Here is a 26,621-nt window from a genome sequence, read left to right on the forward strand (position 1 = left end):
GGTCATCACAACATCAATAGTATCAGCCGTGGTCTTGTCATCTGAGGTGGATTCCTCTTTTACCTCCATTACCATTATTTATGGCACCGACCGTGATGACAGGGAGACTTGGTAGCCATTTCCCCCAAAGCGCGGAACATAGGTGGCTTCCGGTGTACTGGAGCCCGGATCCGCCTCTTCCACCATCTCCTCCGGGTCTGATGCTATAGGAACCGGAACAACTTGATCGGCGTCCGCGGCCCGGTCGTCCTCCACGGGAGTCTAGGGGTCCACTGCCATTGTTGCGGGCAGCATCTCGGTGGCAGCTGCAGTCGAGGATAGAGGAGGTGGCATGATGGTGGCGGTGGCCGAGGGCAGACTGGGTTCCACGGCCGGGTAGGCCGGGTCACCCGGAACTGGGCTTCTGCTTACCCGCCCCACACGCAGGACTTCCCTCTCGCAGGCCCACGCCGCTGCGGCCACGCTCCTCATCTCAATCCAGGCAGCCGTCCCGGGAGCAGCACCTTCTGTCGACCAGTCGCGTTGCTCCGATATCTTGTCTCTCCGGGTTCCAGGAACTTTATGGGCAGAATCCAGGCGTCCCTGCACCACTTCCGCTGTTACATCCCGTTACGCCCCCTTGGTTTTCGGCAGCCAGCGCTCCAGATTCCGGCTGCGCTCTCTTGACGAGGGGCAGAGCTTCAGTTTCGCGCTCTTTTGGTGAGGAAGATGGCGTTTAGGCGCCAAAAATGGCGGAAAATGGCGGGAACAGACTTTCAGCACCGCAGTTCGGATTTTTCAAGGCATACGTCACCCTGGTTAGTGGGTCCAGTCCGATCCTGTTCGTGACTCCAAAGTTTTCGAGGTGTACTGCCCCTGCAGCAGTCGAACTGCTCGGATCCGGGGTTGCTGTAGCTCGAAGGTCTCCGGACCCAGGGACTTGTGGCCACTTCGAAATGTAAAAGGGGGGTATTTACAAGCGAGAGTTTGTGATGCCACCTGTGGTTCGCGGGACCGCCGCTGCCGATGGGAGTACCCGGGGGAGATGGAACGGGGCAGCCAAATGGTGTTCCCTCCACGGGTAGGGAAGACCCCGGGACTCTTGAGAATGGTTGAAGGGATGGCGTGGTGCGGGCCGTGGGGCAGGCAGGATGCAGGAAGAGCAGTGTACTCACTCCGACTGTGTGGATATTGGTGCAACCATGAAGCAGACTCTGACACAGAAATAAACCAAGTCTCTGGGTGCCGCTGACACTCTGGGGAGCTCTTCCAGGAATCCATCCCTGCTGGTACTGTCTGATGAAATGGGACCTGCCTCCATGCACTTGTAGATAGATGTTTCTGAATGACCCCTCGGCCTGAAGCTGTCGGGGTCCCGCTCCCTATAATTAAATAGGGAAGCTGTGCTCTCGATGGCTGACATTTGGGATTTCTGTAGGCTCCATAAGCTGGAAAGCCCCCTCGTTGTGTTGGTGCCTTCGATCACTGAGCTCTTGGGGAAAGTTCATAAAGAGACTATCCCCCACAGGTGAATTACCAGGTTGTGTGACGCTACTCCCTGATCTAGGGTCCTGTAGCCTGCCGTGTTCGGTACCGGTCCAGTTAATGGACTTTCTGGTGCCAACCGTTCTCCAAAACTAAGCCTTGGCACCCTTCTCCAATACCCTGTGACTGGGTCTCCGACTCCTCCGGTCCCAGACCACCTAACCAACGTCTCCCAGGGAGCTACAACTCCCTCAGCTCCTCACTCTCTGAGGGCTACTCTAAGACTGACTATGTCCCTCCCACCAGTCTGCCTGAGCCCTAGGCAGGTCGCTCTTTTCCAGCTAGATCACCCACTGGTGTGCCTGACAGGGTGTGGTGTGAGGTGTGGCTAGAATTTGAGTGCTGATGGGAACAATACCAGAGTTAGGATCCCAGACTCATGGAGGATGAGTTCTGTACCATAAGAGAAAGGAGTGCAGTTCCCTGTGACACCCAGATGAGGTCAGGGGCGTCACATTAACACAGCAGTCTATAGAGAATGGATCGATTAACAGATTGCAATTTAGTCATCCATTATTCTTGCATTTGTAGCAGATCTATTTTTTTTCTTACAGGATCCATTTCAAATGGAAGATATCTAGCATTCCATTAACGGATTCATTCTCCATAGACTCCAATTTTAACAAAATAGATACGGCAGACATAATTTTGCCAACAGATCTCTGCAGGGTCCATTCTAACAGATGATTACAAGACATGGGAACTTAGCCTAAAGGTGTCATTGGAGTAAAAGAGGGTACTTTAAAAACTCTACACATATTCTAGCGTTTTTCCTAAGTGTTTCTTCATGGTTTTAAGAATGTGTTTGAGGTCGTGAAACAGCTGTTAGCTGCCCATTTGTCTATAGTATAGCCTGTATGCACCTTATGTACATAAACAGAAATCTTGGAAGAAGATTCATGTGATGAGTGCTGTAAATACTTCTCTTTATGAAGCATTTTGTTGTATCTCTCAGATATACACAGAGCATCACCTATTTTTAATGCGGAGACCTATGGATTTTGCCTTTTATATCTGAAATAGTAGTCTTATTTTCTTCCTTCATGGTTTTGAAACTTTCATTCTGATCCTAGAATGTATACATTCCAACAAGAACAAGGAAACCCATGGCATAAACAGGTAAACAGGGGTGTCCAAACATTTATGTAGTACTATACGTTCCATGCAACATTGCCCCAAAAGGTTCAGTGTAAGGTGTCACTCAGACGTTAGTTTTTCACGTACAAGTTCTAGCTGTGTTTTTCACGAACAGGATTAGTACCTATTATAGTTTATGGAGCTATTTACATGTCCGTGTACATTTATGGACTGAATATTAAGCACCAAAACATGAAAATGTCCTATTTTGATCCAAGTTGTGGTCAAACTTGCCAATGCATGTCTACATGTCTAAATGAGTCCGTTTTTTGTGTGCAAGAAAAAACCTGACGTCTGACAGAGCCCTAAGTTGCGTGCATCTAACATGAGACACATCACTTGTTTGGATGTTTTTTTACAGCCAGATCATAGTTGTCACAATCAGTATGGAGTATAGTATACAATGGCGAATGTAGGGCAGAACTGAACCCTCCTCCTAGGGGCTTCAGGAATGGTTGTTATCAACACTGAAGATTAAAGCATGTAGATTAGTAACATTGTAATTATCGTCAGCTATGGAAGTACAATAACCACTATCTCACTGGTTTAGATGACATAAAATAATCTGTTTTGTCTTAATAGCCTCTGCATTAAACTAAATGATATTACAGATATGATTACTAGCAAAGAATGAGTTAATCTCATTAAATTTCCAACCCGCATATTGTGCCAATTAAACCCTATTAAGGCTTGAGAGTAAAACAATTAGATCTGTCGCTGTGCTCTGTTTCCCAATTAATCTCTTTTTTGCCAGTAAGACAAGATAATATTCTGTAAATGAGCGTAATTGTAAAGCCTGGTACACATAGCAGGGAGGAATCGCTGGGCTTCACATCAAGCACAAGTACTGTCCTGTATGCACCTTATTGTATATTACATGCTGAATATATACTGTACTGTTAGAAATACGCTTCCTGCGGTATCGGGGTCATTCTTTCCATGATAGATGCCCCTCTTGATTACTACTGCAAGGAGTATCTAAATGCATTATTATTATTATTATTATTATTATTATTATTTATAGCTCCATTTATTCCATGGCACTTTACAAGTGAAAAGGGGTACACATAATAAAGACAAGTACAATAATCATGAGCAACACAAGGCACATACTGGTACAGGAGGAGAGAGGACCCTGCCCGCGAGGGCTCACAGTCTGCAGGGAAATTAATGGACATATTATATGTGTACTTACAATATCTTCAATACTTGAATCTGAACCTTCATATATAAAATCATGAGATTAATACATAAATTAATGATGACAAAATTATATATGTAACTTAAACAGTTAATCACACAAATTATATGAGAGATTTAAAAAATAATTTATGTATGGTTAAGATTAATGAGGAGAAAACACTGCGCAAATAGGGTTTTGGCTGTGGTGTGACCTGGGTGAGAAACAATGGAATTGATCACCTGGACTGGTTGTGTGAGACACAACTACTGATGTGCGTGAATGGCTGCTGCATGCAATGGAGATGCAGATAGCTGACAATGGATATCTAGTCCTAAAAGGTAATTTTGTCGCGGGCGGAGGAGGGGACGCTGCGCTCTCCCACTGCTCGGGTCCGGCCGCTGCTGCTGCGGCTGCTGCTCGGTGGTGGCTTGAGCGGTGGGCCGGATCCCGGGGACTCGAGCGGCGTTCCTCGCCCGTGAGTGAAAAGGGTGGGGATTGATTGTGGGGATTTGATATTGTCCAGGACGCCAACCACGGTTGTGGTGAGATTGGTGACACCACCGCTGCTCTGGACGGGGATCCCGGGAGCGATGACAGGGAGCAGCCTGGATGTTAGTTCTCCCCTCCGTGGGTAGGGGGGTTGGTTGTCCCAGGGCCCGGTGATGGGGTGGGGATGGATTGCAGGCGGGTTACGGGGCCTGGCGAGGTGCAGGGTCGCGGGGGCAGTGCTGTGCCGCACAGCACGGTGGTACTCACTCAGCCAATGATGTACACAGAGTCTCCGGTAAAACAAACGGCTGGATGGACGGGTCCCACAGACGGCTGCAGTGTTTCTCCTCCCGGCAGGTTGATGGTGACTGCCTTTCCCTGCACCTGTGTAGTGTGTACGGTTCCAATGGGTTCCCACCGGTAACCCGCTCCCCAGCTTGAAGGTTGCTGAAGGAGCCCTTTTTGCCCGCAGGCTCTGGCCCTGGGAACTTTAGCCTTGGCGGTGACTGTGTTTCCCTCTCTCGGTTGGACTGTTTCCTTCTGTCGGGACTTGGCTGCTGGGAAACCCAGGAGGTTCCCTTCGCTAACGGATTTGACAAATTCACGGTGACTCCTAGCCTTGCCGGGGTCCTTCTCTTTGCGTACCGGTCCGGTACCGCCGGGCCACCGCCCGTCCACGGTGCTTACGGCTAGCTCCAATAGACCTTTCCTGCAGACGGTCACCACCGTCTGCCAACCTTGCTGATCCGTCCGGGCCACACACCCGGACCAACTTCTGTCTGCTCGTTTACCACTTTCCTTCCTCTCACTTTCACTTCCCAACTAAACTCACTCTTTTCCCGCCTCCAGGACTGTGAACTCCTCGGTGGGCGGGACCAACCGCCTGGCCCATCCCCTGGTGTGAACATCAGCCCCTGGAGGGAGGCAACAAGGGTTTTTGTCTGACTTCGGTGTGCCTGACCGGGAGTGTGGGGTGTGTTGGTATAGTGCTTGTGACGTCCTGGCTTGTCCAGGGCGCCACAATTTTATTCAACGCGTTTTGGAGAGAAACTCTATCAGGACACAATCACCATTCTGATGAATGAATTTCACTCCTAACGTGTTCAATAAAATCATCTTTTAGGACTTGCTTCACTCCTCACTCAACGGCAGCATGGTTTTTAATCCCATTATCCAATGTCAGCTAAATGGTTAAGAATAGAAAGCTGGGGAGTTAGATTATTATTATTATTATTATTATTAATAATAATAATAATAATAATTATTATTATTATTATAGAGCCATTTATTCCATGGCGCTTTATATGTGAAAGGGGTATACAAAATAGGGACAGGTACAATAATCATAAACAAAACAAGGCACAGACAGGTACAGGAGGACAGAGGTCCCTGCCCGGGAGGTGTCACAGTCTATGAGGGATGGGTGAGGATATAGTAGGTGAGGGTAGAGCTGGTCGTGCGGTGCTGTATCAGACAGAGTTACGGCAGGTTGTAGGCTTGTCGGAAGAGGTTGGTTCCTTTTGAAACTTGTCAAGGTAGGCGAGAGTCTGATGTGTTGTGGCAGAGTATTCCAGAGTATGGGGGAGGCACGCAAGAAATCTTGGATGCGATGGTGGGAAGAGGAGATGAGAGGGGAGTAGAGAAGGAGATCTTGCGAGGATCGAAGGTTACGTAAGTCCCAGGAGACTAGATCCATGGAATTATTAAGCTGTTATGCAAATCTGTATATACAGTTAGGTCCAGAAATATTTGGACAGTGACAAAAGTTTTGTTATTTTAGCTGTTTACAAAAACATGTTCAGAAATACAATTATATATATATAATATGGGCTGAAAGTGCACACTCCCAGCTGCAATATGAGAGTTTTCACATCCAAATCGGAGAAAGGGTTTAGGAATCATAGCTCTGTAATGCATAGCCTCCTCTTTTTCAAGGGACCAAAAGTAATTGGACAAGGGACTCTAAGGGCTGCAATTAACTCTGAAGGCGTCTCCCTCGTTAACCTGTAATCAATGAAGTAGTTAAAAGGTCTGGGGTTGATTACAGGTGTGTGGTTTTGCATTTGGAAGCTGTTGCTGTGACCAGACAACATGCGGTCTAAGGAACTCTCAATTGAGGTGAAGCAGAACATCCTGAGGCTGAAAAAAAAGAAAAAATCCATCAGAGAGATAGCAGACATGCTTGGAGTAGCAAAATCAACAGTCGGGTACATTCTGAGAAAAAAGGAATTGACTGGTGAGCTTGGGAACTCAAAAAGGCCTAGGCGTCCACGGATGACAACAGTGGTGGATGATCGCCGCATACTTTCTTTGGTGAAGAAGAACCCGTTCCCAACATCAACTGAAGTCCAGAACACTCTCAGTGAAGTAGGTGTATCTGTCTCTAAGTCAACAGTAAAGAAAAGACTCCATGAAAGTAAATACAAAGGGTTCACATCTAGATGCAAACCATTCATCAATTCCAAAAATAGACAGGCCAGAGTTAAATTTGCTGAAAAACACCTCATGAAGCCAGCTCAGTTCTGGAAAAATATTCTATGGACAGATGAGACCAAGATCAACCTGTACCAGAATGATGGGAAGAAAAAAGTTTGGAGAAGAAAGGGAACGGCACATGATCCAAGGCACACCACATCCTCTGTAAAACATGGTGGAGGCAACGTGATGGCATGGGCATGCATGGCTTTGAATGGCACTGGATCACTTGTGTTTATTGATGACATAACAGCAGACAAGAGTAGCCGGATGAATTCTGAAGTGTACCGGATATACTTTCAGCCCAGATTCAGCCAAATGCCGCAAAGTTGATCGGACGGCGCTTTATAGTACAGATAGACAATGACCCCAAGCATACAGCCAAAGCTACCCAGGAGTTCATGAGTGCAAAAACGTGGAACATTCTGCAATGGCCAAGTCAATCACCAGATCTTAACCCAATTGAGCATGCATTTCACTTGCTCAAATCCAGACTTAAGACGGAAAGACCCACAAACAAGCAAGACCTGAAGGCTGCGGCTGTAAAGGCCTGGCAAAGCATTAAGAAGGAGGAAACTCAGTGTTTGGTGATGTCCATGGGTTCCAGACTTAAGGCAGTGATTGCCTCCAAAGGATTCGCAACAAAATATTGAAAATAAAAATATTTTTTTTGGGTTTGATTTATTTGTCCAATTACTTTTGACCTCCTAAAATGTGGAGTGTTTGTAAAGAAATGTGTACAATTCCTACAATTTCTATCAGATATTTTTGTTCAAACCTTCAAATTAAACGTTACAATCTGCACTTGAATTCTGTTGTAGAGGTTTCATTTCAAATCCAATGTGGTGGCATGCAGAGCCCAACTCGCGAAAATTGTGTCACTGTCCAAATATTTCTGGACCTAACTGTAGATAATGTCTAATGAGTCGCCAACAAAAATCTGTCACTTAGACATCATTCAGATGTTTTTTTTTGGAAAGAACATGTACACAATATAGTCTGTAGGCATGAGAAACACGTTCGATTTTTGATCCAAGTATCGGATTAATCTCTCATGTGTAAAACAATGGGAGCATAAAAAAAATTGGCTGATATACAGCTGCTATCCGTGTCATTCGAGTGCTAAACATGTCTTACTGTTTAATGGATAGTAAAAACTGGGAATTATATTTGCATACAAGAAAAATGGATGCCATACGGATGGTTAAAACTTGCACCATCCATTTTATCATATGATGTAATGATAAGCAGGAAAAAAAATCCAAGTGTGGTAAAATAGCAAAAACAATAAATGAATTCTGCAAATTTATTTTTGGTTTATATTTTATGTACAGTGTTCATTTTACTATAAAACTGACCTGCAATATGATTCTCTAGGTCAGTACTATTACGTATAGTTTGTGTTTTATTTAAATGGTGTAAGTGTATTCCAAAATTTTTAAGAAAAAAAAAATCTAAAAATCTTACTGGTGTCACAACTTTCTGAGAGCTGTAATATTTTCAATTTTTGGGCTATGGCGTTGAGTGGGTTTTTTGTTTTGTGCCCAGAGCTGATGTTTTTATTGATATTATTTTGGGGTTAATAGTATTTGTTGTTTTGATCGTTTGTTATTACATTTTTTTTTTCATTGTGGCAGCAGTCAAATTGCATTTCTGGTGTTTTGATTTTTTTTTTTTCTCGTTATACTTTTAACCAATCAGATTAATTTATTTTATATTTTGATAGATCAGACATTTATGAACAGAACACAGCGATACGAAATATGTGTATTAGGGGGATTTTGTTTTTATTTTTTAATGTGGTAAAAGGGGGGTGATTTAAATTTGTATCTTTTTTCATAACATTTTATTTCTATTTTGTACTATAGGTAATAGCCCCCTTAGTGGACTTGAACCTACAATAGTCTGATTGCTTGTTCTATATTGTTGTGGCTATGCTATACACTGTATATTGAAGAAATCACAGTCTCCTATGAACGCCGGCCACAGGTTGGTTTTCACAGGAGTACTGTGATGACAGGCACTGTGATGATCAGTGATGATCAGTACTGTGATGATCAGCTGACCTCTAGCTGTCATGACAACACATGGGCGTCCCGCAATCATGTCATGGGAGCGCTGATGAGTGCTCAGAACAGCGTGCCTCCCCTGCCAGTGAGCATTAAATGCCGCTGTCAGAGACTGACAGCAGCATTTAATAGGTTAACAGCTGCAGATGGAGCACCACTCCACCCACAGTTGTTAGGCCTGTTTCACATGTCAGTGAAAAATACACACGTTTTTCAGTGACGCGTAAAAAACGCATATGTCCCTCCGTGTGCTGTGATTCATGGTACACTTGGGTTGTCCATGTGCAATCCGTGATACGTGATCTGTACTCCGTGATTGCACATGGAGATAAACTCACCTGTCTCCTCTCCTGCTGTCCGTCGTGCTGACTCTCCGGCTCCACAGCATCTAGCCGTCACTGTCTCTCACATCTGCAGCTTCTTCCGGGTTGGCTCTGGCTGCATACATGAATATGCATGCCATAATGAGCCAGCCAGGAAGAAGAAGAGAGCAGCTGCTGAACGCAGCGTCGCTGGAGACGAGTGAGTTGAAAATGCTTTTTTTTTTCAATGTACGTGTTTTTATGGTACGTGTTTCACTGATCACACCATAGTGTGGTACGTGGGACATCAGTGATGCCAGAAAAAAACGAACATGTCTCCGTTCGGCAATCACGGACACACGTGTACGCCGAGACACGGTCAGTGAAAAATCACTGATGTGTGCGCAGACCCATTGATTATAATGGGTCTGCGTATGTTTGTGATTCTGGTACGTATAAAAACTAGCACATATGTACCAGAATCACTGACGTCTGAAACAGGCCTTAGAGGCAGATGAAGGCCTCTTATAACCCTTGTAACTTCCTAACAAAAAAAAAATTGTTTAAAATATGATGCTGATGTAAGTAGACATGTGGGAAATATTATTTATTGACTATTTTGTGTGACATAACTCTCGTGTTTAAGGGCATACAAGTTGAATGTTTAAAAATTGTGACATTTTCAAAATTTTAGCCAAAATTTGAATATTTTCACAAATAAACATAAAAAATGTCAACCTAAATTCAAAGGTAACACAATGTCCAATATGTCATAAAAAAACAATCTCCGAATCACTGGGTTCGATTGAAACGCTATTACATCATAGTTATTATAGTTATTAATCATATTACATCAGTTATTACATCATAAAATGACACTGGTCAGAATTGTAAAATTTGGTCAAGAAGGTGAAAACCAGGCCAGGAGAGAAGGGATTAAAAGTTCCTTTTAGTTCTACAATGTTATGTCCTTACATTTGCAGGTATTGCCTATCTTTTTGCAAAAGCATATTTACTGTCAAAGAAGCCATGCTACCTGGATACTTGTATCCGCTGTGGAGACTTGACCTGGCAGAAAGGCCTGCTGAAGAAAGGACCTGGCATATGTCATGGAGTTGCTGGCAGTGCCTATGTGTTTCTATTACTGTACAGGCTCACAGGGAACTCCAAGTACATCTACAGAGCCCAGAGGTTAGTGGTATGGCTATTCATGTTTGTGATTTACTTGACTTTGTTGATGAATTTATCCTTTTGGAAATTTGACTAATTTGTATTGGGAGCAGATAGCATCTTGAAGAATAAACCATAAAATATATACACCTCTCGATCTTTTGTTCTGTAATAAGGTATATAAAAAGGCCTTGTCTTAAGCCAACAAATAATTTGCCTTTTTTATTTTCACCCTGCAGTCTACATGCTATTTTAAGGACCTTATCATATTACGCTAAAAAAATTGACCTTCAGATTAATCAGTCTCCCAACACTCCCCCACAAAATGATGTCAGGGGACATAAGCGTTGTACACTTTGAATTTTAATGTCCGACCCTTTTGTTAGACAGGAAATAAGCTGCTGCCGGAGTGGCTTGGCCGAGGTGTTCTTCGCTCTACCCTTTGAAAACACCTGAACGTTTGGCCAAACTGAAGATTCTTATATAAGGGGAAGTTGAGAGAGAAAGCTTCGGCTGAATAACTGTTTGGCTGGGAGCTATCTAATGTATATGGGGCCTTTATTCTCTAGTTATTCTTGTATTACATGTTCAGGATTACAGTACATGCTACACTAATGTTCTCAGCTGAAATACTAAACTATATGCCAGTATTAGAAATTTTTCTTATTTTTGTTTAATAGTCCTGTACATCTATTTTTCTCTCCAGATTTGCAGAATTTCTATCTTCAGAGGAATTCAAAATGGGATCATGCACTATTGAAAGCCTTTACAGTCTCTATGAAGGTTTGTCAGGGACAGTCTGCTTTCTGGTTGATTTACTGCAGCCAAACCAGGCTGAGTTTCCATTGTTCAGTGTCTTTGTGTAAGTCCTTGTAGAGCATTTATATTTCCAAATGTGTCTATGTGCTGAAAATCAAAGGAAGGTCATCCATTTTTGTAAATATATTGTATAAATGCTACTGCACTAACATAAAACATGATGGCACTTTTTCTTTCTAGAAAATAATGAACCAGTATGGCTAAATAAAAAAAAAAAAAAAGACTATCTCAGTCATCAATATTTAAAAACTGTAATTACATTTTATTAACTTTCGTAACGGCAGTCTAGGGTTTAAAACAAACACAAAGCTTAAGAAAGCAATAAGTACTCAAATACGGTAATACTAGGCATACATGTGCATAAATTAGAATATCATCAAAAACAGTTAATGAATTTCAGTTAGAATTCTTTAGAAATTATTTTTCTATAGATCTTTTTATCTCTACTAGTGTATACAGGGAAGGTTAGGCAGGGATTAGCAATGTGCACCCAGAACTGCTCGTGGTTCTGGGTGCATATTACACCTGACAGATTCCCTTTAATAACCACAGTATCACTGTGCTTGATTGGCCAGCAAACTCGCCTGACCTAAACCCCATTGAGAATCTATGGGGTATTGTCAAGAGGAAGATGAGAGACACCAGAACATACAATGCAGATGAGCTGAAGGCTGCTATCAAAACAACCTGGGCTTCCATAACACCTCAGCAGTGCCACAGGCTGATCGCCTCCATGCCACACCACATTGATGCAGTAATTCATACAAAAGGAGCCCCGAAAAAGTATTGAGTGCATTTACTGTGCATACTTTTCAGTAGGCGCCAACATTTCTGAGATTAAAATCATTTTTTCAGTTGGTCTTATACAATATTATAATTTTCTGAGATAATGACTTTTGGGTTTTCATTGGCTGTAAGCCATAATCATCAACATTAACAGAAATAAACACTTGTAATAGATCACTCTCTTTGCAATGACTCTATATAATATATGTGATTCCCTTTCTGTATTGAATTTCTGAAATAAATTAACTTTTTGATGATATTCTAATTTATTGAGATGCACTTGTATGTGGGGATAAATGGCACATACACAAACCAAAAACCAGTAGTAAACTAAAGTCACTTGGAACAAATGTGCTAAGTCTTCAGTGTGACAACATCAAAAAACGCATCAAACAAGGCCTATATTATATTAGCATTTTTCCTTTCAGTAGAAACATTTTTGATGCACAAATGTTTGCAACAAATACTTTACATATGTGTATACCCAACATCTTTCCAATCGCTGGGGATCAGATAGGAGATAACTTTTAAACTTGGGAACATCCCTTTAAATGGCTGGTGTGGCGAGTAGTGATGAGCCAGCACTACCATGCTTGGGTGCTCCGTACTCGTAATGAGCAGTTGGAGGCTCAGCTAGGCGCAAATGTGGTACCTCAGTATAATTGAAGTCAATGTTGAACTGAAACATTTTTCCAGAAGATTTCTCAGAAAAATGCTTGAGTTCCCCATTGACTTCTATTATACTTTGTACACGAGTTGAGCCCGTTCGAGCATCCTGTTTGTTACAACTGTTTGTTACGAGTACCGAGCATCCAAGGATGGAGCCCACGACATTTTTTAAAAATTATTTCTTTAAATGATTTGAAAAAATGACAATCGTTTTACAGCACAGAAGGTCAGGTCTTCATTGACTTATATGAGGTCCAAGGTCAAGTCCTGGTTCCGAACTGAACTTCTGACTAAAGTCCAGCCATACCCGGCTAACTCAAACTTCCACGGGTCCGCTTATCCCTACCCATGACATTCCTTGTCACACAGACCTCTTCTCATATTCTCTATCACACACAAACTGCTAATGACCGATATGCTGATGAAATGCCTCCCCGACCACTCAAACGACTTCTTATGCCCCTTATCTTCCACCTTCCGTAGTGGAAATCGGAACAGTGATTGTTCAGGCTTTCTTTCTTCCCCTCTGCATTGATGATAGAGATGAGTGAAGGGAGCTGAAAGAAAGGGACTGTGCAGCTATATCTGTGCATTCATAACTGCACAGTTCTTTCTCTTTCTCTTATCAAACGGTGTATTTCATCAGTTCTTTCCATTGTTATAATAAGGCAGTGTATGTCAGTGATTTAGCCCCCATGGTTAGGCAGATATCTCACGGAGTCTGGACTGTTCCTGTAAAATCCTGAGACATTATGATGTCATCCAACTGTACAGATGATGGATAGCAGGCTGTTGCGAGAACATGATTTGTGTCCTTCCAATATTACTTGCTAAGAGTGCTTTCATGGAAATCATACTAATACAGTTAGGTCCAGAAATATTTGGACAGTGACACAATTTTCGCGAGTTGGGCTCTGCATGCCACCACATTGGATTTGAAATGAAACCTCTACAACAGAATTCAAGTGCAGATTGTAACGTTTAATTTGAAGGTTTGAACAAAAATATCTGATAGAAATTGTAGGAATTGTACACATTTCTTTACAAACACTCCACATTTTAGGAGGTCAAAAGTAATTGGACAAATAAACCAAATCCAAACAAAATATTTTTATTTTCAATATTTTGTTGCGAATCCTTTGGAGGCAATCACTGCCTTAAGTCTGGAACCCATGGACATCACCAAACGCTGGGTTTCCTCCTTCTTAATGCTTTGCCAGGCCTTTACAGCCGCAGCCTTCAGGTCTTGCTTGTATGTGGGTCTTTCCGTCTTAAGTCTGGATTTGAGCAAGTGAAATGCATGCTCAATTGGGTTAAGATCTGGTGATTGACTTGGCCATTGCAGAATGTTCCACTTTTTTGCACTCATGAACTCCTGGGTAGCTTTGGCTGTATGCTTGGGGTCATTGTCCATCTGTACTATGAAGCGCCGTCCGATCAACCTTGCGGCATTTGGCTGAATCTGGGCTGAAAGTATATCCCTGTACACTTCAGAATTCATCCGGCTACTCTTGTCTGCTGTTATGTCATCAATAAACACAAGTGACCCAGTGCCATTGAAAGCCATGCATGCCCATGCCATCACGTTGCCTCCACCATGTTTTACAAAGGATGTGGTGTGCCTTGGATCATGTGCCGTTCCCTTTCTTCTCCAAACTTTTTTCTTCCCATCATTCTGGTACAGGTTGATCTTTGTCTCATCTGTCCATAGAATACTTTTCCAGAACTGAGCTGGCTTCATGAGGTGTTTTTCAGCAAATTTAACTCTGGCCTGTCTATTTTTGGAATTGATGAATGGTTTGCATCTAGATGTGAACCCTTTGTATTTACTTTCATGGAGTCTTCTCTTTACTGTTGACTTAGAGACAGATACACCTACTTCACTGAGAGTGTTCTGGACTTCAGTTGATGTTGTGAACGGGTTCTTCTTCACCAAAGAAAGTATGCGGCGATCATCCACCACTGTTGTCATCCGTGGACGCCCAGGCCTTTTTGAGTTCCCAAGATCACCAGTCAATTCCTTTTTTCTCAGAATGTACCCGACTGTTGATTTTGCTACTGCAAGCATGTCTGCTATCTCTCTGATGGATTTTTTCTTTTTTTTTTCAGCCTCAGGATGCTCTGCTTCACCTCAATTGAGAGTTCCTTAGACCGCATGTTGTCTGGTCACAGCAACAGCTTCCAAATGCAAAACCACACACCTGTAATCAACCCCAGACCTTTTAACGACTTCATTGATTACAGGTTAACGAGGGAGACACCTTCAGAGTTAATTGCAGCCCTTAGAGTCCCTTGTCCAATTACTTTTGGTCCCTTGAAAAAGAGGAGGCTATGCATTACAGATCTATGATTCCTAAACCCTTTCTCCGATTTGGATGTGAAAACTCTCATATTGCAGCTGGGAGTGTGGACTTTCAGCCCATATTATATATATAATTGTATTTCTGAACATGTTTTTGTAAACAGCTAAAATAACAAAACTTGTGTCACTGTCTAAATATTTCTGGCCCTGACTGTAGATCATTATTATATGTGATCACCATCCAGAGGAATTTTGGAATAACAGAGGTCATGTTATCCCAGTTCTCTCTAGCCCTAGAAGAATAAAGTAAAAACAAAAAAAATGTAAAATAAAAAAATTATAATAAAACTCAATATAATAAATTAAAATAAATGGTAAAATAACAAACCTGTATAATAATACAAAGTGTAATGCTTCTGCAACACACTTGTACCACCAAAGACCATGCATATAATCTAATTTCTGCATATTAAATCTGCTCAATTGGTCACTGTTTTATCTCGATGTCTCAGTCCGGTTTTTTTTGCCTAGAATTATAAAAATTCTGTATGCTTGTAGTCTAATGAGCCCAATTGCCTAATATGTTAAATTACTAAGGGAAGCAAAAGGAAAGTGTACATTTTTCCTTATAGAAAAAAAATACATGTTCTGTTTTTGAGACTACATAAAAGTTCCATTTGTGCTGCAAATATAGAAAAAAATATTAACATGAAGTAAAAATACCCAAATGTACCATTCCTAAGGGTGAAATTCTGCTGTGGATATGAAGGCCTAGGTCTTGAAAGGATTTAAAAGATATTGCTCACACTTACTACCTCCTGTGCCCTGTCATTTACACCCTTTAGGCAGAGGAAGATTAGTGATGAGCGAGCACTACCATGTTCAGGTGCTTGGCACTCGTAACGAGTAGTTATACGCTCTGATGGACTCGACTTGTGTACCGAGTATAATGCAAGTCAACGGGGAACTCACGTGTTTTTCCCAAAGATATTCGGGAACAATGCTTGACTTCCCCCTTTGACTTGCATGGGGTACACGACTCAAGCCCATCAGAGCATCTAACTGTTTGTTACGAGTACCAAGCACCTGAGCATAGTAGTGCTCGCTCATCACTACTTATCATCTATTCACAATGTCATATGTGTATGAGTGCATTCATCCTGCTGCTCCATTCATTGTCTATGGGACTGACAGATGTAACCAAATACATCGCTCTCAAATGGCGATTAGACACTGTATAGATGATTAGTTGTAATTTTGGGAAAACCCATTAAAATAATATATTTTTTTTACATAAAAAATGCATTTTTATTGCCACTTTAATGCCATTAAGGATCTTTAAAGAGATTAAATTATTATTATGGGGATTATATAATCTACTTAAAATGGATAAACTGACAAACAATCTAATGTATAAAGCTGAATGTGTGTGTGTATGTGTCTGTATGTGTGTGTGTGTGTGTGTGTGTGTGTGTGTATGTGTGTGTGTATGTCCGGGATTGGCATCCGCACCGTCGCAGCTACAGCCACAACATTTTGCACACTCACACTTCTGGACCCCGAGAGCGTCATAGGCTATGTTTTGAGGGGAAATTTTAACACCGCTCTTTACAGTTATTCGCCAAAAAACCTGCCTCCATTAAAGCGAATGGAGCTCAGAACTACAGTGCAGCCAGAACTTCAGAAGAATGCGCAGCCACGCCCTTATATGGAATGTTGGCATGTCACAATGCAGCCAGGGAAAGAGACAGACAGGGAAAGAGGCAGACACAGGCAGGGTAAGAAACAGACATAGACATGGTAAGAGACAGACACAAATAGATAGACACAGACAAAGATACAGACTGACAGGGAAAGAGACTGACAGGGAAAGACAGGGAAAGTGACAGACAGGGAAAGTGACAGACAGGGAAAGTGACAGAGATAGATAGACAGGGAAAGAGATAGATAGACAGACTGGGAAAGAGATTGAGACAGATGGAGAAAGAGACAGACAGGGAAAGAGACAGACAGACAAAGAGATAGAGAGAGATACAGAGAGATATATACAGAGTGGGAGACAGACAGAGCATGGGAGAGAAACAGAGAGACAGTTACTGTCCTGGGCAGCGCCGGGTGCTATGTTGTGAGGTGAAATTTTAACCCCGTGCGTTCCAATTTGCCAATCAATTTTGCCCCTATCTACATAATGGGGAAAAAGTGAAACGAAAAGTGTTGGGGGCAAATTGACAGCTGCCATATGTGTACAAGGGGGACTTAAAGAATGAGAGCGATGGTGCCAAAGAGTATATACCGTACAGTTGCTAAGGTGGGGCCCCGACATGGGATACTCACCACACTCTGGCATATGAACACACACACAAAATGCGCCACACACTATCACGTGCTTGAACACATATACCACCCTCAGCACATATTTCACCACACATACACCAACCTCGCCACATAATCGCCCTAAAACACACACAAGTCTGGTATTATCCTTCAAAAATAAAAATCTGATTAATAAGCAGCCAAATTACAAGAACAACAAATGTACCACATAGGAAATACGGCAGCTGTCAGTCACATGACCTATCTATATTGTTTATGTGTGAGCTAATATATACTGTCAGGGGGAGGGCTTTCTGTTGCCTGGAGATTTATCAGGCTGCCAATAGCAACCAATCACAGCTTAGCTTCTATTTTGCTACAGTTAATTAATCTGAGCTCTGATTGGTTAATATAGGCAACAAAGGACATTCTCAGTATGTGTGAGGTCATAGGATGTTAAATCTGTGTGGAATATCTGTGGTGTTGAAATATATGTTGTGAAATCCTTCTATTAGCTTAGTTTTTGCCTTTTAATAATCACATTTCTATCTATTTGTTTTGTGGTTTTTGTGTGCAGAATAAATTTTTGTTAATACATTCTATTTTGTTAACAGCAGTTATTAACCCGGGCGAAGCCGGGTAGTACAGCTAGTCTAATATATAAAGCTGAATGTGTGTGTGTATGTGTATGTCCGGGATTGGCATCCGCACCGTCGCAGCTACAGCCACAAAATTTTGCACACTCACACTTCTTGACCCCGAGAGCGTCATAGGCTATTTTTCGAGGGGAAATTTTAACCCCGCTCTTTACAATTATTCACCAAAAAACCTGCCTCCATTAAAGCGAATGGAGCTGGGAGCCACAGTGCAGCCAGAACTTCAGAAGAATGCGCAGCCACGCCCTTATATGGAATGTTGGCGTGTCATAATGCAGCCAGTGAAAGGCAGACACAGACAGGGAAAGAGACAGACACAGACAGGGTAAGAAACAGACATAGACAGGGTAAGAGACAGACACAAAGAGACAGACAAAGAGACAGACTGACAGGGAAAGAGACAGACCGGGAAAGAGAGGGAAAGAGAGAGACAGGTTAAGAGACAGACACAGACAGGTAAAGAGACAGACACAGGGAAACAGACAGACAGGGAAAGAGAGGGAAAGAGACAGAGATAGATAGACAGACAAGGAAAGAGATAGATAGACAGACAAAGATAGAGAGAGAGACAGAGAGATATATACAGAGGGGGAGACAGACAGAGAATTGGAGAGAAACAGAGAGACAGTTACTATACCAGGCGTTAATATATTCTATTTATACATTCTATTCCGGGAATGTTAATACATTCTATTTTGTTAACAGCAGTTATTAACCCGGGAGAAGCCGGGTAGTACAGCTAGTACATAATATAAATCCAGCTTTGTTTCACACTGTGTGCAAAAGTAACACATGAAGGCTTATTATGCTATTTTTATAGTGATTTGTTAGTATTGGCATAGCATGGTAGAGAATCATCACTAACATACTGTAAAGACTCATGGATACTCCAATTTGTATATAGCTATAATGTGGCATCTATAAGAGTCCTACAATACCTTTGTATGACTAATATCATCCACAGGTATAAGGCCTCATTCACACATCCGTGTTTAAACACTTACGTGAAAAAATTGTGCCAGTGTCATCACTGCTTTGCATCAGTGTATGGCATATGTGACCATTTTTACCATGCCCCTGACCACAGCCTAAGGGTAAGAGCACTTGTCATCTTACAGACACCGGGGTACCCGCTGAGTTTTTAAAACAGAACAAGCTGGTGGGGATTTTCCTGAATCGTCCTTTTTTGGCATCTTTTGACATTTTCGCAGGGCTTTTCTTAAACATATTTACATATTTATATAGAAAATATATATATATATATATATATATATATATATATATAGATAGATAGATATATGGTATATGTTTATAATATACAGTATATATATATATATAGCTGACTGTGTATGTGTGTGTGTATGTGTGTGTATGTGTGTGTGTGTGTGTGTGTGTGTGTGTGTGTGTGTGTGTATGTCCAGGATTGGCATCCACACCGTTGCAGCTACAGCTACAAAATTTTGCACACTCACACTTCTGTACCCCGAGAGCGTCATAGGCTATGGTTCGAGAGGAAATTTTAACCCCGCTCTTTACAGTTATTCACCAAAAAACCTGCCTCCATTAAAGCGAATGGAGCTGGGAGCCACAGTGCAGCCAGAACTTCAGAAGAATGCGCAGCCAGGCCCTTATATGGAATGTTGGCGTGTCACAATGCAGCCAGGGAAAGAGACAGACACAGACAGGGAAAGAGGCAGACACAGACAGGGTAAGAAACAGACACAAAGAGACAGACACAGACAAAGAGACAGACTGACAGGGAAAGAGACAGACAGGTAAAGAGAGGGAAAGAGAGAGACAGGTTAAGAGACAGACACAGACATGTAAAGAGACAGACACAGACAAAGAGACAGACAGACACAGGGAAACAGACAGACAGGGAAAGAGATGGAGAAAGAGACAGAGACAGTCAGAGACAGACAGGGAAAGAGACAGACAGACAAAGAGATAGAGAGAGAGACAGAGAGATATATACAGAGGGGGAGACAGACAGAGAATGGGAGAGCAACAGAGAGACAGTTACTATCCTGGGCGTTAATACATTCTATTTATACATTCTATCCCAGGAATGTTAATACATTCTATTTTGTTAACAGCAGTTATTAACCCGGGTGAAGCCGGGTAGTACAGCTAGTAATATATAAAGCTGAGTGTATATGTGTGTGTATGTGTATGTCCGCTAAAGGAATCCGAACCGTCGCATTTACAATCAGGAAATTTTGCACAGACGCCTCATGTGACCCAGGGAGCGTCGTAGACTATGTTTTAACAGAGAAATTTAACCCCTGGCTTTACAGTTAGTCTCTAAAATCCTGCCGCCATTAAACTGAATGGAGGAGGGAGCTATAGGTTATTAATAGCAACTGTCAGTGGTTGCTATAGGAACAAAATAAACTTAGTTGAAGCTTATGCGTGAGGTTATATGATGTCGGTGGAGAGATAGAGAGACAGAAAGAGACAGACGGACAGAGACACAGACAGAGACAGATGAGGAAAGAGACAGACAGACAGATGAGGAAAGAGACAGCCCTGGAAAGAGACAGCCCTAGAAAGAGACAGCCGGGCAAAGAGACAGCCGGGGAAAGACAGCCAGGGAAAGAGACAGCCCTGAAAAGACACAGTCCTGGAAAGAGACAGACGGAGAAAGAGACAGCCCTGGAAAGAGACAGCCCTGGAAAGAGACAGCCCTGGAAAGAGACAGCCGGGGAAACAGACAGACGGGGAAAGAGACAGCCCTGGAAAGAGGCAGACTGGAATAGAGACAGACGGGGAAAGAGACAGACGGGGAAAAAGACAGACGGGGAAAGAGACAGATGGGGAAAGAGACAGGCGGGGAAAGAGACAGGTGGGGAAAAAGACAGACAGGGAAAGAGACAGGCGGGGGAAGAGACAGCCCTGAAAAGAGACAGTCCTGGAAAGAGTCAGCCGGGCAAAGAGACAGCCCTGGAAAGAGAGAGCCCTGGGAAGAAACAGATGGGGAAAGAGACAGACGGAGAAAGAGACAGACGGAGAAAGAGACAGATGGAGAAAGAGACAGACCTGGAAAGAGAGAGCCGGACAAAGAGACAGCCGGGCAAAGAGACAGATGGGCAAAGAGACAGCCCTGAAAAGAGACAGTCGTGGAAAGAGTCAGCCGGTCAAAGAGACAGACCGGGAAAGAGACAGACCGGGCAAAGAGATAGACCTGGAAAGAGACAGACGGGGAAAGAGATAGACAGACACACAGATAGAGAGACAGACAGACACAGAGATGGAGACCGATAGACTGATACAAATACAGACAGAGATAGAAATAGTCAGACAGAGACATAGAGACAGACAGGGAAAGAGACAGACAGAGAGACAGACAGACAGCGACACACAGACAGAGACTGGGAGAGAGACAGAGAGACAGTTACTATCCCGGGCATACTACAGCTAGTATATATATATACAGTATATACAGTATGTGTGTAAAGTAGTGGTGGCTAGTATTAGTGGATATTTAGCCGCCTGCAGAATGGTCAGGTCATTTCTTCTAGAAAAGAGGAAGCATATGCATAGCAAGTGTTTTTGACATTGCTGTGCTTATGTTCATTATTTTCAATGTTTTTCAGGTGGGTTCCAGAAGGAAGCCAGCTGAAAAGACACTGTGTGCTCATACGTGTGTTCATACCCTAAGGCTATGTGCCCACAGGATGTTATCCTATGGGACATGGGGAGTGCTGTGTCCATGCTGCGGATACGTGCGTGTTACACGTCGTGGCTCTCTTGTTGCAAGGAATGAGGTGGTCCCCCATTCCTTGTCTGCCACGAGCCCTCCTGCTCAGCAGCGCCAAAGGTCTGGGAGACTGCGCAGTCTGCAGGAGTTGCCTCCTCAGAGACACAGCAGAAGGGTGACACCTAGTGGTTCTCCCCTTGCAAGGAATGGAGCTGTCTCCCATCCCTTGCCTGCCACGAGCTCTCCTGCTCAGCATCACAGAGGCTCTGGGAGGTTGCGTAGTGTGCAAAGAATAGATGCTCAGGGGAGCAGCAAGACTTCCCATGTCTCTGCACATTGTGAAACCGAGGATCCCACCTTTATGACCCAGAGGCAGGAGGATGAGCATGTGCTCCACGTGACGTCTTCTGATTCGCTCACTGATATCACACGGCCCCATGACGAGGCTGGTGATGTGCTGAATCCTGACTGGCTGGGCCAGGACGTCACGAACCCTGATTGGGTTACGCCCGTCTCGCGCCCGCCCTTGGGTGGAGCTACACCTCCTTAAAAGCTCCCCCTGCCATCATGGCGGTGCGCGACCGTCCTTCTATGTTTGGATGTCTGGCAGCGTGCTGCCACGCCACTGCTCAGGCACTATTGTCTTTTGTGGGCTTTGCCCTTGCTGCTCAGGCAGCACCTAGTTTGCAGGTCTTGCCCCTGCCTTGCTGCTCCGGCAGTATCCCGTTTAGCAGGCTGTGTTCCTGTCCCAGGTGAGCTCCTCGAGTCTCTGTCGGACTCACTTGGTTTCTGAAGCACACGTGCGTGGGCACCTCTGTGCTACCCCCGTGCCATATTCCTGTGACTCCCGCTGGCACACGTGTGTAGGCACCTCTGTGCGTCCCCGTGCAACAGGTACACCGTACGAGAAGCCCCGAGCCATACAACCCTCACGGGTTAGGGCGGACCGGTGTACATAGATCATCTGTGACGTTCCAGACGATCACTAGCAGCAACCCGCTCACTCTTTCCTGACCATAGCAGCGGTCCCTTACACCGCACAGTGGACCTTGACCGGCGGAAGCTGTCCATTTCCCATCTTGGCACGCTTCCCCGGGTCCCCCTCGTAACACGTGCGGCTGCGGAACATGCTGCAGATGTTCCGCAGCCGCACGTAATTGCATGTCAATTATTTCTGTGGAATTACCTGCGGAAATCCCGGCCCTCCACTATGGAGATAGAGGCCGGGACGTCCACAGGTAAGCCGCATGAATGTTCGCAGGTTTACCGTAGCTATTTCGCTGTACTATCGCAGCTAAAAATAGCTGCGTATTCCGGCGAGCAGCTGCGGGAAACCTGTGGCCGTACCTGCGGATATATCCACGTACAAACTCCCGTGAGCACATAGCCTAAGAATGCAAAAGCCACTATTGTGCTATTCTGCACAATAAATCAATGAAAACAATGTATCATATAAAAAGCATATACGGTATCTTTATTCATCTAATGGTAAAATGACAAGGTACACTAAACAGTAATAGATATGTATGCTATGCTGCATTCGTGTATACTATATACAGGGCCGTATTTACCATTAGGCACCCGTGGTCCGGTGCCTAGGGCGGCAGATTGTGAGGGGCGGCACCTTCTGGCAGCAAAAAAAAAAAAAAAAAATTTTTTTTTTTTTTTTTTTTTTTACATTTTTTTTTTTTGTGGCCGCCGAGCACAGGGAGCTGATTGACCCCGGAACTGCCGGCGCCTGCACTTCCGGGGTCACAGGCGCGCGCCAATCAGCTCCTTCCTCTGTGCTGCGTCCACTGCTGTGTGGACGTCACATGCAGAGCTCACAGCAGGACGCCGCGGAGGACGCCGTGATGGAATCCGGTGTCAGAAGAGGATACTCACGTGAGCCAGGAAGATGGCGGCGGGCACTGGAGCAGGTAAGTGGATTCATAAGGAGCGTGGGAGTGTCTCTAATGCAGACCGGAGATCTGCGCATGCGGGGGGGGAGGCGGCAAAGGCAGATACTGGAGGGAGGCAGAGGCTGAGACTGGGGGGAGGCTGGAGGGAGGCAGAGGCTGAGACTGGGGGGAGGCTGGAGGGAGGCAGAGGCTGAGACTGGAGGGAGGCAGAGGCTGAGACTGGAGGGAGGCTGGAGGGAGGCAGAGGCTGAGACTGGAGAGAGGCAGAGGCTGAGACTGGGGGGAGGCTGGAGGGAGGCAGAGGCTGAGACTGGAGGGAGGCAGAGGAAGAGACTGGGGGAGGCTGGAGGGAGGCAGAGGCTGAGACTGGGGGGAGGCTGGAGGGAGGCAGAGGCTGAGACTGGGGGGAGGCTGGAGGGAGGCAGAGGCAGAGACTGGGGGGAGGCTGGAGGGAGGCAGAGGCAGAGACTGGGGGGAGGCTGGAGGGAGGCAGAGGCAGAGACTGGGGGGAGGCTGGAGGGAGGCAGAGGCAGAGACTGGAGGGAGGCTGGAGGGAGGCAGAGGCAGAGACTGGAGGGAGGCTGGAGGGAGGCAGAGGCAGAGACTGGGGGGAGGCTGGAGGGAGGCAGAGGCTGAGACTGGGGGGAGGCTTGAGGGAGGCAGAGGCTGAGACTGGGGGGAGGCTGGAGGGAGACAGAGGCAGAGACTGGGGGAGGCTGGAGGGTGGCAGAGGCAGAGACTGGGGAGAGGCTGGAGGGAGGCAGAGGCAGAGACTGGGGGGAGGCTGGAGGGAGGCAGAGGCAGAGACTGGGGGGAGGCTGGAGAAAGGCAGAGGCTGAGACTGGGGGGAGGCTGGAGGGAGGCAGAGGCAGAGACTGGGGGGTGGCTGGAGGGAGGCAGAGGCAGAGACTGTGGGGAGGCTGGAGGGAGGCAGAGGCAGAGACTGGGGGGAGGCTGGAGGGAGGCAGAGGCAGAGACTGGGGGGAGGCTGGAGGGAGGCAGAGGCAGAGACTGGGGGGAGGCTGGAGGGAGGCAGAGGCAGAGACTGGGGGGAGGCTGGAGTGAGGCAGAGACTGGGGGGAGGCTGGAGGGAGGCAGAGGCAGAGACTGGGGGGAGGCTGGAGGGAGGCAGAGGCAGAGACTGGGGGGAGGCTGGAGGGAGGCAGAGGCAGAGACTGGGGGGAGGCTGGAGGGAGGCAGAGGCAGAGACTGGGGGGAGGCTGGAGGGAGGCAGAGGCAGAGACTGGGGGGAGTCTGGAGGGAGGCAGAGGCTGAGACTTGGGGGAGGCTGGAGGGAGGCAGAGGCTGGGACTGGGGGGAGGCTGGAAGGAGGCTGAGACTGGGGTGAGGCTGGAGGGAGGCTGAGACTGGGGTGAGGCTGGAGGGAGGCTGAGACTGGGGTGAGGCTGGAGGGAGGCTGAGACTGGAGGGAGGCTGGAGGGAGGCTGAGACTGGGGGGAGGCTGGAGGGAGGCTGAGACTGGGGGGAGGCTGGAGGGAGGCTGAGACTGGGGGGAGGCTGGAGGGAGGCAGAAGCTGAGACTGGAGGGAGGCTGAGACTGGGGGGAGGCTGGAGGGAGACTGAGGCTGAGACTGGGGGGAGGCTGGAGGGAGGCTGAGGCTGAGACTGGAGGGAGGCTGAGGCTGAGACTGGGGGGAGGCTGGAGGGAGGCTGAGGCTGAGACTGGAGGGAGGCTGAGACTTGAGGGAGGCTGAGGCTGAGACTGGAGGGAGGTTGGAGGGAGGCTGAGGCGGAGACTGGGGCAGGCTGAGGCTGGAGGGAGGCAAAGGCTGAGACTGGGGGAGAGAGGCTGATGCTGAGGGAAGATAGAGGCTGATGCTGGGGGAGAGAGGCTGATGCTGGGGGAGTGGGAGAGAGGGGCTAATGCTAGAGACAGAGGACAAGGGATGAGGGATAGGGCAATGACAAAATCGATTGGGTGGGGGGAGTGTAAGGACTCAGAATAAGAGGGGGCAGCATTGGGAGCTCATTGTGAAGAAGGGGCAGCATGTGTGGGATCAGTATGGAGTGGAGCAATGTAGGGGAGTCAATATCAAGAGTGGGGTAGTGTGTGTGTGTGTGGGGGTCTCAGCATAAGCGTTAGTGTGGTGGTCTTAGCATGAGTGGGGCAACATGAAGGTCTCATTATGGAAAAGAGGAAGGCAGCATTAGGAGCTCATGGAGAGGGACAGCATGCATGGGACATTGTGAGAAGGGGGCAGCATGCATGGGACACTGAGGAGGGGGCAGCATGCATGAGACATTGTGAGGAGGGGGCAGCATGCATGGGACATTGTGAGAAGGGGGCAGCATGCATGGGACACTGAGGAGGGGGCAGCATGCATGAGACATTGTGAGGAGGGAGCAGCATGCATGGGACACTGTGAGGAGGGAGCATCAAGCATGAGACATTGTGCTGAGGGAGCAGCATGCATGGGACATTGTGAGGCGGGAGCAGCATACATGAGACATTGTGAGGAGGGAGCAGCATGCATGAGACATTGTGAGGAGGGAGCAGCATTCATGGGATATTGTGAGGAGGGAGCAGCATGCATGGGACATTGTGAGGAGGGGCAGCATGCATGGGACATTGTGAGGAGGGGCAGCATGCATGGGACATTGTGAGGAGGGAGCAGCATGCATGGGACATTGTGAAGAGGGGGCAGCATGCATGGGACATTGTGAGAAGAGAGCAGCATGCATGGGACATTGTGAGGAGGGGGCAGCATGCATGGGACATTGTGAGGAGGGGGCAGCATGCATGGGACATTGTGAGGAGGGAGCAGCATGCATGGGACATTGTGAAGAGGGCGCAGCATGCATGGGACATTGTGAGAAGGGAGCAGCATGCATGGGACATTGTGAGAAGAGAGCAGCATGCATGGGACACTGAGGAGGGAGCATCAAGCATGAGACATTGTGCTGAGGGAGCAGCATGCATGGGACATTGTGAGGCGGGAGCAGCATACATGAGACATTGTGAGGAGGGAGCAGCATGCATGAGACATTGTGAGAAGGGAGCAGCATTCATGGGATATTGTGAGGAGGGAGCAGCATGCATGGGACATTGTGAGGAGGGGCAGCATGCATGGGACATTGTGAGGAGGGAGCAGCATGCATGGGACA

The 26,621-nt window shown here is 45.9% G+C and overlaps 1 protein-coding gene across 1 annotated transcript in view; it reads left to right on the plus strand.

The window, feature by feature from the left end:
* LANCL3 (LanC like family member 3) overlaps window positions 1–13,552 on the plus strand; it is a 79,891-nt gene extending 66,339 nt beyond the window's left edge. Inside the window, exons 4-5 of the mRNA XM_075334257.1 lie at window positions 10,163–10,370; window positions 11,056–13,552. Coding sequence (XP_075190372.1) covers window positions 10,163–10,370; window positions 11,056–11,215 — 368 coding nt within the window. The 3' untranslated portion in view covers window positions 11,216–13,552. The remainder of the gene's footprint in view (window positions 1–10,162; window positions 10,371–11,055) is intronic.
* Window positions 13,553–26,621: the final 13,069 nt, after the last annotated feature.

Source organism: Anomaloglossus baeobatrachus, chromosome 2 (genome assembly GCF_048569485.1).
Source record: "Anomaloglossus baeobatrachus isolate aAnoBae1 chromosome 2, aAnoBae1.hap1, whole genome shotgun sequence".
Classification (NCBI taxonomy): Eukaryota; Metazoa; Chordata; class Amphibia; order Anura; family Aromobatidae; genus Anomaloglossus; species Anomaloglossus baeobatrachus.